Genomic DNA, 10,819 nt, shown 5'->3' on the forward strand with positions numbered 1-10,819 from the left:
GAAGAGCGTGATTTGCCGGAGAATATTCCCCGGGTGAGACGCGGCGGGCGAGAGATATCGAGGCTCGGTAAAGCGCAGCTCATCATTCACGGTTCGTTTCACATCGCCTCTATCACCATCAACGTGAGAGAGCGAGAGAGAGAGAGGAATAGAGAGGGAGAGAGAAAGAGAGAGAGAGAGGAAGAGAAGATGAGGAGGTGATGAAGATCGAATATGAGAGTAAGTGACTGGAATAATTCACTTGCAAGGCATGAGGATCGAAGAAAGGGAAACGAAACATTTCCATCGCGCCTGCTTAGATCTGATTATCACCATACGATGTAACTCGTGGATCTGCTGATAACATATTTCAATCCTTTTTTGCCAGGTCTGAAAGAAATGCGTGCTTGATCGCATTTCATGAGGACATTTTCGAATTATTTTCGATCGGTGCTTGGATTCAATTTTTTACGCATTCGTATTCAATCTCTCCTCAATACTTCATTACGCGGTTAATGATCCAATCGTTAATTATTTGAAGCCATACAAGTCATCTGCTCGTAAGATAATGCTCGTTTATTTGTTTCATGACACCCATAGATTTTTGTTGTTGATTTTTGTTGTTGTTGTTGTTTCTAATAAAGCAATATTTTGAGGAGCTGCACTAATGTGACACAGTGTATCGTCTCGACAATTATGTATAGCACATCAGAGCGCTCGACCCAACGACGAGGTTTACCTCCTGCATTTGATCCCTTTTCTCACCTTTTACAAAATCAATGCATCATTTCTGAATTTCGCTTTGCGGTTTCCGAATAAGTGCGCTACATACCTCCCCCCTCTTTTAACAGTATACTAAACTTGGCGAGGAAGATTTTAACAGCTGTTTGTGGAGAGTATCTGTGGGAAATGTATAGTCATCCTCTCGCTGACGTTCTGAAAACAAGATAAAAGGTTTGAAGCGATCACAACGCAAATCATCTAATCCACCTGATAGATAATTACTTGGCGTGTTTTGATTTCTATCGATCCAATCAATGCTCTGTTGTTGCATATGATGATCCTTTGAACACTCGCCATTTATATGAAAGCAATAGGAGGTATCATCCGAAAGTGTCGTCTCTTCTTCCATAAGATTCAATCGTGGAACTAAACTGACATTTTCGAACTCTTTACACGAATACAGTATACATCTACAAAACCCGATAAACTTCTCATAACAAATGTTCGTCGGACTGGGGTGATCGGTGGCAGGAAACACTTGTCGTGAGGCCTCGTTCTGGTTTTGTATTTCATGAAACGCCATCATCTGCTGTGCAGTTCCGTGGAACGACAATCCACTGCATCTACTGGTTACGAAAACTCGGACAATTTCTTTTCTGCAACGGAAACACGACTTGAAATCGGTTAATTTTAAGACACATTTTTAAGTTACGACCTTGGAAAGTATGGCTATTCAACACGGAAAGCTTCACCTTACGATCTGTATCCTCTCGAGTGTTCTTTACGTTGCATCTGCCGGCTACCAAATCACGATATGTAAGTTTTGTTACAAATATTGTATTACCCTTTTAATTAAGTTTTTACTCCTCAAATGGAGTGCAAACTATGAATATATACAAAGTCCCATTCGTAGTTCTGATGATTGCAACGACCGCTTGAAAATAATCTACAAAACATGACAAAGTTTATCTAAAAATCCGTTAATGGTGCTTAAAAACATTCAGCCCGTTTCCAGAATAATAAACATACCTGACAAATAAAACTTTCGTCATCCCTTTTTGGGGTATTTTTCTTTATCAAAAAGGGTATTGCAAGTAACCTATAAATTGCTTGAATGTTATATTAACAAAAAATCATGTGAAAATGCTTCATTTTCAAGTCCTTTGGTCTTTGTCCTAATTGCATCTTACTAATCTTCTTTAGATATGAAGTTTGCATTTCTAGTCCTATCCGGCCAATGCAGTAATGTCGTTTTCATTATTATTTTAAATCTTGCATTGAATTAAATATATTGAACTAAAGGTCGTGAGGTGCCTTCGGAAATTCAGGTACTAGTAGACTCTTGCCGTAATATGTGTACGTTTATCACATTCAAGCACTTGAATATAATGTTTGGAGATGTGAAATTTTAGGATTAGGATTTATTATCGTAGAACAAAAATACATGTTTTAATTATTATTATAGGGAAGGGGTGGCTGAATGGCGTTAAATAACGGGAAATTGTATCCCTCCCTTGTACCACATTTGAACTTTCTATACTTGCTTTGATTTATCTGAAACAGGGTTGATAGAAAATCAACATACTGAAAAATAATGCTCAAAGTGACATACAGAGAGCTAGAGGAGGATGGGGGGGGGGGTAAGATATTGTAAGTCAGAGAGACAGAGAAAGAGAGAGAGGGAGACAGAGCGAGCGAGAAGGAGGGAGAGCGAGAGAGAGAGAGACAGCGAAAGAGGAGTAAGCGAGAACGAGGGGAGTGTAGACTAATATGATTTATAATCATGATAATACCCAACCAAGTAGATCAAATCTCCAGTTAAGTCACGTCCCGACAGTGGGAATAAACCCATGATTAGTTCATGAATAGTTGATGATCCATGGGGAAATCAATAAATCTTTGCCAATGCCTCCCGAATATCAATTTAGCCGATCGTATAATAACAGACAATAATGATACACCCGATGAAAGGATGAGCTCACAGCTACGGAATATTATTAGAATGATGGAAAATTGAACTCATTATAATCATGATAATGCGAGATTTCGAATAAAATACGAAGTGGAACGTATACTTGATAGCACTCGCTAGCTTCAACGATGTTACGATACGATAGAGTCGTGCTTTACTGCCAGAACGGACTTCTATCTTAAGTAGACTAGGCGGAACATTTTTTAATGGGTAGACTGACATCTGGAAAGTCAAATTTTGTGTCTGTATGTGTGTGTGTGGAAGGGGGGGGGGTCTTCTTATTTAAGAATCGGAACAAAAAAGCTTTATGTGGAGTAGCGTACATAAATTATATAACTCAAAGCAAGGTAGCCCTTTTAGTAGGATATATCGTTTTATGGCCTCGTAAATTTAATGTACCCTTAGCATTATTCTCAAGTAAATCTTAAACTTATTTAATGGATATTACCCCCTTTAATTCAGGCCCCTTGACCCCATATAACATTGTACAGTGCGTCCCAGAAAAAATGAAACCGATAATTGTCGATGTTTTATTATAACTTAATCACAATTATAAATGATAAATTGATAGTAGACGAAAGACTTCATGCATGGCTGGTTTTCAACGAAACGGAGTTAAGTTTTTTTTACAATTCTGATTGTTGCTACTGCAGGCAGCCAGTGAAAACGAATTAGTTTAATAAAGTTATGGAAATGCAAGCACTACTTTAAACAAACAGAACTTTGTTATTCCTTGCTCATTTTTCCTGATTGAGATGTCATATGAAAGGGCAGAAACTCAAATTTTTAAGAATGTAATTTTCACTTTGAAATTCAGATACCGTCCGCCAAATGAATTTTTTGGTTTCCTCTCTTCAAATTAATTTTAATCACTCATGCGTGAAATATGTATCATATGAGTTGCATCAAATGAAAGAGGAGGATATAAGCTTTACAAATATGAGTCATTTATTAATTATAATTGTGATTAAGTTATGATAAAACATCGATAATTCTCGGTTTCGTTGTTTCTGGGACGCACTGTATATGATTAAAACATTAAAAAAAAACGGTCATAGTGTTACGCTTTCAAAAAATTGCAGTTGACGAACAAAGATTATGTGATGAACCTTTCGATAAGAAGTATAGTTTGTTTTGGTTATCAGTCCAGAAAAATGTAATTGGACTACTTTAATGGGACTACCATCTCGACCAGTGCCCTAATGAACTATTCCCGCCATGCCTGTAGTGTAAACAACTAGGTTATCCCTTGGAATCGCTTTCCAATATTGAAAGTTGTTCAGGGATATATTCCGTTGATCAGGTGATCTTTTCCTCGATACGCTTATTAATTTTCAGTATGGCAGATCTTCATGTAGTCTATAAACTATGGAAATATATGTGTATGAATATGTATATTCATATATATATTTATACAAATAATTAAAACAATTGAAATGAAAATGCATGAGAGTTCTCTGCTTCACTATGACCTTTTGTTTGTTAGTAAAGAAGAAAACTCTCAAGGATTTTTATTACGAATGTTTATTTGTATATTGCCGTGACGGAGGATTGTCAAAATCAAATTATTTGGTCTATTATATATATATATAGGCCTTTATATCGGCCTCCTACATACATTTGCTCCGTAAATAAGTATCAAAAGTATGGGGTTAGGGTTACGGCTGCAATTAGGTTTGTGGTTTGTTTAAGAATTTTAATGCTATAGTTTTCGGTCCAGGGCTTAAGTTAGGAATTCGGTTATAACATGGGTCGCACAACCACAATGAACACAGTTGTGTTTAGAAGTTTGCTTTATTAAATATGTCTTCTGTGATATTCAGTGCATAAAACCGGTGCTTATTTGAGGAAGAAGAAAAAGGTTAAACTTTAATCAATTATTGATTTTTTAAATTTATTTATTCAAACAGTCGGTATCTTTGACCAGGATGTGACAACGGACGATCCGAAGAGTGTCGGCTTCCGTCGAGGCATGATCAAGTACAACGTCCAAAGCAACAGCACTGGAAGTCCTTTCCAATTGATGGGCTTTGAGGTTCGCGTGCAGGTGAACAACAGCTTCATCTTGACCAACCTAAGTAAGTAAGGAGAGTGGTCTTTGTACAGTCCTAACATAACTTCATCTTGACCAACCTAAGTAAGTATGGACAGTGGTCTTTGAACAGTTCTAACATAGCTTAATCTTGACCAACCTAAGTAAGTAAGGAGAGTGGTCTTTGTACAGTCCTAACATAGCTTCATCTTGACCAACCTAAGTAAATAAGGACAGTGGCCTTTGAACAGTTCTAACATAGCTAGTGTAGTATAATAACATTAGGCAGTTTTTGCAACCGGCGACGGGTACTTCTGAAACGATAATTTCGCGGGGGATCGCACTCAGAGCGAAAATGTTCGCGTAGCGTCTAAACCTACGACGGTATTCAGCTGTATTAACGTCGAAAGTCGAGCTTTTACGGAGTGGTGAGCTCGTAGTCAGCACTTGCGTCGCCGTGCGAATATTCGCTACTAAGGATGATATTGGGGGGGGGGGGAATTGCCGTTTGGTCTACAATACATGTAAGTTCGTCTACTAACAAAATTCCCAAACGTGGCCTACACCCAGCGCGCCTATACTACCCGCATGATCCAATAATAATTTCGTCTACTTACTATTTGGTCTAATGAAGGTTTAGGCTAATAGCCGTTCGGTTTAATTACAATTTGGTCTAATCTCACTAGTCTACACCCCATTAGGTCTATTATTCATTGAGTCTATTAACCAGTCAGTCCAATTTACATTTTTTCTAATACCCCTTTCGTCTATTATCCGTAAGGTCTAATAATCATTTGATGATTATTACTATTTATGATTAAGTAGGCCTAATTATTAGCCCATATGGATAGCAGAAGTAATGGGCATTGTACATACGGGGAATTAGACCGACTGGAAATTAGACTTTCAAAGTTATTCTTAGAACAATGCTCTGAATGTTTAATTAGATTTTCAATTTTCGACAAATCAAGGCCAATGATTTCTTGTTTGTGTATCAGTAATTTTTTCAGAATACATCAATGTCATGTGCATTCTGTTAACGTTTTGCTATCCATTGGCATTAATGATTCATGACTGTAGGTTAAAAGAGGAGCATTGGAATTTCAAATTCCATCCAACAGTATTTTTCGATATCTGAATTAATCATTGATACACACCGATATTGTGGCGTTGTTTCTTTCTAATTGAATATTCCCAGCATTTTTTGAGAAGAGCATTCGAGGAAATGTTCTATACTCTACTCGAAATTAATTTGACATCCGTCCTCTTTACGATGTAAAAACCTTAGTCTGCCACAAATTACAATTCTTAGTTATGAACGATCAAAAGGTGTCAATTGTTTAAATTTATAATTTATTGAAACGTCTATCTAGCTTGTATTTTACAGTACTTCTTAAATTCGTCATCGAAATGCGAGAAAACAATTCACTGCCGAATTCATGGTGTCGAATAATTATTAGTAGTTCCGAAACTTCAGGGGCTGCCTATTTACTGAAATCATAGAACTATGGAATTATATTAACTTCAGCCCTGCATCTTTGTTTCCTCTTTTCTGCTAGGATTTTCTTCTTCCTACTAATACATATCAATCCTTCACACATTTACTTGCATTTTCATCTCACGATCGCGTCGGAATAAGCCTCTTGATTACAACGCTCAACTGTATCCCAACTCAATGCAATACGCACGTTGATGGAAACAGGAATCTGTTCGGACCCAGGGATTCATTACATACCCCTGGCACCCCATGACACCCATTCATAGTACAGATCAAATTGGGGGTACTTGTGAAAATTCATGTTTCCGAACGGCAACCATCTTGATCGCATGTGTGAAGTCATGACATCGAGAGTTGGTCTGTTAACACTTCCATAAGTTAAAATTAAAAAACATAAAGTAATATTGTTAGGGAGAAACTTTCTTGTCGACACTTGCTTAATGCCACATCTGCAAGACCAAGGGTAAACATAGACACATCATCGTCTTTCTCACCGCTTTTGAAATTGGATTTTACAATTGATATATGCCATTCTGGGTATGCAGTTCGACATAATTATGTGGAATGAGTTATTTACTTTTATTGTTGTTGCTCTTTTCACTATTTTTGGGTGGTACATTAACAATCGGAGTATCCTCTGTGTTACATCCTACAAGCATGATAAGAGGACTTGGAAAATAGGATTTCATTAAGTTTAATCAAAGGGCAGTTGCACATCGCAGTTGTTTCGAACCCGTAAGCTTCTAGGCTACGAAACTATGGAACTTTCCATTAAGCCATCACATCTATAGACGAAAATAAACGATGTGAACGGTCCCGTTTAATAAGTTTCAATGTATCCAAATTTCTCTCCAGATCTGTTAGTTAGTTAATTAATTCACCTACTATGGGTAATGCTACCTCCATGGATGGAATATAATTTGCATACATTAGTTGTTGCTATGCCCGGTAAGCTTATGACAAGCTTTTGAGTCATCAAGATCAACTACTGTTCAAATAGTATAGATGAAACAGGTTCTTGGACGAAACTTAGCAATCTACTTTGCATACAGTAGTTGTTGCTATGCCTGGTAAGCTTATGACAAGCTTTTGAGTCATCAAGAGCAAGTATTGTTCAATAGTATTCATGAAACAGGTTCTTGGACGAAACCTAGCAATCTACAGTAGTTGTTGATTTGCCTGGAAAGCAGCAAGCTTTTTGAGTAATCAAGAGCAGCTATTGTTCAATAGTATTCATGAAACAGGTTCTCGGACGAAACCTAGCAATCTACTTTGCATACAGTAGTTGTTGCTATGCCTGGTAAGCTTCTGGCAAAGCTTTTTGAGTCATCAAGAGCAACTATTGTTCAAATAGTATTCATGAAACAGGTTCTTGGACGAAACCTAGCAATCTACAGTAGTTGTTGATTTGCCTGGAAAGCAGCAAGCTTTTTGAGTAATCAAGAGCAGCTATTGTTCAATAGTATTCATGAAACAGGTTCTCGGACGAAACCTAGCAATCTACTTTGCATACAGTAGTTGTTGCTATGCCTGGTAAGCTTGTGGCAAGCTTTTTGAGTCATCAAGATACAAATAGTATGCATGAAACAGGTTCATGGATGAAACCATGAGCACGGCAACGGGAACACAGCCCTGGTTTCATGCATGCAAGGGGATCATGAAGAGGGTGATTATTCGTAGAGACAGTCCGATACACCACAAGTCTCCAGCGGATTAACACCGCTCGAAATGTCACACGTTCGGTGCTGAGACACCATTAATTATTTAGACCCTGCCCTTTGTGCCATGAAAGCCTTGATGAGGCAGACGAGCGTGGATAAAAACAAAATAAAACAGGGAGAAGAATGTTAAGTAGTAGAAGAGGAAGACGAAATGGGAATGATCTAATACGGAAGAGAAATTGCAGAGAGCTCCTTGCGACACGAAGGACCATGCAGGCTACGAACACGACATCAAATTGAAGTATACCGATTTCTGTTGGCATGATATTGGTACAAAACAGCTAATATATCTGTAATAATGTTACAGGAATAATATCACAAATATTTAAGAAAGAACTAACTAACCTATTGTTATTTTCTATTTATTTTGTATGAAGGAAAGTAGTAGAAATCCTATGACATCAGTTTATGTCATCATTTTACAGCAATAATGGTCCTAATATTACAAAAGAACTTACCGAAAAGAGAAAGAGAGCCGTAGAGAGAGAGAGGGGCGAAAGTGAGAGAGAGAGAGAGAGAGAGAGAGAGGGGGGGGGGGGAGAGAGACCAAGAACAAAATAAAAGGCCATTTTCTTCCAAGAGTCACTCAACGGTTAAGTTTATGCACTGTGCACGAACAACTTGTGTGCCACGCCCATATCATATTATGTATAAACAAGCCTCCACAACTTCAAATCACGCACCCTCATACCCTCACTGCTTTTGCATTAACATCCTTATAATCGATAATATTATACCAATAACAATACCTCACTTCTTTCATTGTATATCATAATATTTTGTTTAATATTAAAAGTGAAACATAGCTTACAAATAGCAGGTGCTCACCTAGTATTCGGAATAAGAAACAGAATGAAGGTAATGGGGCAAAAAGCCTGCCATCAACGTTAACCAAACGTACATTCAAGTTTCGCTAACAACTAAATAATTCATAAATCCGTGCATCTTCATGATGATGATTATACATAATCCGGTAACGGTATCGGGGAATGGTGAACTTGTAAATTCGCTTTTAACTCTTATCATGCCACATGGCTAATCCCCATTGTGCCAAGCCCCAAATCCCCCCGTGCCAGGTTGTTTTGGAGATAACCTGATTAACGCGATGGTTCTATGAATAGCGAGTGCAAAATACACAGCACAGTCAAATGAGCATGAACAATAACTGCTATTACGAATGCTGCATTGCACGCACATGGCACTCAAGTGGTGGCTCTCTCGCATGTACAAAGCACTATAACAATAGTGTGCGTGCAGCCTTATGGCAGGCTATGAATTAACAAATGACCTGTTCTATACTACATGTACATGGATGTTACCCCCTCCACCCGCTCTCTGTAAACTAGTTCAGTACATTTTTGTCCCCATAAATTTACCACAGTATACCCACCTTCCTGTGCTCTGCGTGTTTATTATCGGTTCTACGACACATTCTCTATCTGCAGATGCTTCAGGGCCCTGTTTCATAAAACTTGATTTCAATAACAAGTTACAAGCTACTGTTATAAGCTACTTAAATCCTAGCATCTGATTGGCTGAGAACAAATTCGTCATAGAAATTTAGCAGTTGTTATAGATAACAAGTTTTATGAAACGGGCCCCAGTATCAATTTATTTTAACTAATCACTAACTTCAACTCTAGACCACGTAAAGTGCCTCGTCATAATCACTTACAGGAACCCTTCATCTGGCATGCAACCCAATTGTAATTACCCTAACCCTAAACATTTAACTCTGGCGAAATAAAGCTTGGAACTCATGTTGCAGGAGGAACATTTTAATAAAGCCCCACTGCACTACTGTTAGCAACTTGCGCCCTCTATACAGCCAACAATGCCTAAGTGGTGCCCGTTGAGCCCCCATGATGCCCTTTTTCTTATGTTAATTGAGAGCTGATTTGATGAGATAACCACAAGCCAGTGACCCTGCAGGGAGGTCTTCCACGAGACATACTAATCCCTCCATGCCAAACTAGTGCAGAGGAAGTTTAATGTCGGATCACCTCATTTTCTTTTTTGCCACATTCCTGTTCCTTTAGTCTGCGGAGCACTGAGTCAGAACCGCATGCTGATAGCTGGTGATGCTGACGTGACCACCATCTACAATGCCGCGTCCGCCAGCAGAGAGGTGAAGATACCATACTTCATCACCAGTTTCGCCCCTCGGGACGTCTACCCGGACTTCACGGCCGAGTATCTCCTGGCCATGCAGCCGCAAGTACTGCAGCCATTGGTGGACTACATCGAATATTTCCACTGGACCAGCTTGGCATATGTTTACGAAGGACAGGCAGGTGGGCCTATATTTGCTTATACCCTAGTCATACCGCAGTCGCTCTGCACTACCGATTTCAAACCGACCCCAAATGGACCATTTCTTTTGTTTCCGGTAGGGTTTCGTAATTTTTGTTTCGGTCTGTAGTCGGTCTATAGTCGGTGTAGTTACGGTCTCGTTCGGTATTAGACCCATAAATCGACTATAGACCAGACTCAAATACCTACCGATTATTGGTCGTTTGGGATACCTTGATTGTATGTCTCACTCTCGTGGGTTGTTGGTGAGGACGTGAGGTGTCGGTTTGGTTGATGGTGTTACTGAATTATTGTTGTTTTTATCTTGGACCATATGAATAAAGAAAGAAGAATAACAAACATTAGTAAGTGCGCTATTTGGGGTTTTCAAGCATCTATCAATCAGATATGACATTTCACCTCTGGGGTTGATCCTTTGAAGTCTATATACGAGACTCAGGGCCCAGGACCCAGGAACCAACATTGGTAATTGGGTACAGAAAGACTACTAATTAACATAATGTGTTTCAGTGATCAGTTTCGTTGTTAGCATTCAGACACTAGTGGTGCTTAATGTTGATACATATTCACCAAACTTAAAA

General features: G+C 38.7%; 1 protein-coding gene across 1 annotated transcript; it reads left to right on the top strand.

Annotated features, from left to right (window-relative positions):
* Window positions 1–1,006: 1,006 nt before the first annotated feature.
* Window positions 1,007–10,707, top strand: LOC115922106 (glutamate receptor 1-like). The gene is made up of 4 exons (XM_030980177.1): window positions 1,007–1,518; window positions 4,585–4,752; window positions 9,965–10,215; window positions 10,660–10,707. Exons 1-4 carry the CDS (start codon window positions 1,428–1,430, stop codon window positions 10,705–10,707), a joined length of 558 nt encoding a protein of 185 aa, XP_030836037.1. The 5' UTR covers window positions 1,007–1,427.
* Window positions 10,708–10,819: the final 112 nt, after the last annotated feature.

The sequence above is a fragment of the Strongylocentrotus purpuratus genome, unplaced genomic scaffold (assembly GCF_000002235.5).
Source record: "Strongylocentrotus purpuratus isolate Spur 01 unplaced genomic scaffold, Spur_5.0 spur5_scaffold_11, whole genome shotgun sequence".
Classification (NCBI taxonomy): domain Eukaryota; kingdom Metazoa; phylum Echinodermata; class Echinoidea; order Camarodonta; family Strongylocentrotidae; genus Strongylocentrotus; species Strongylocentrotus purpuratus.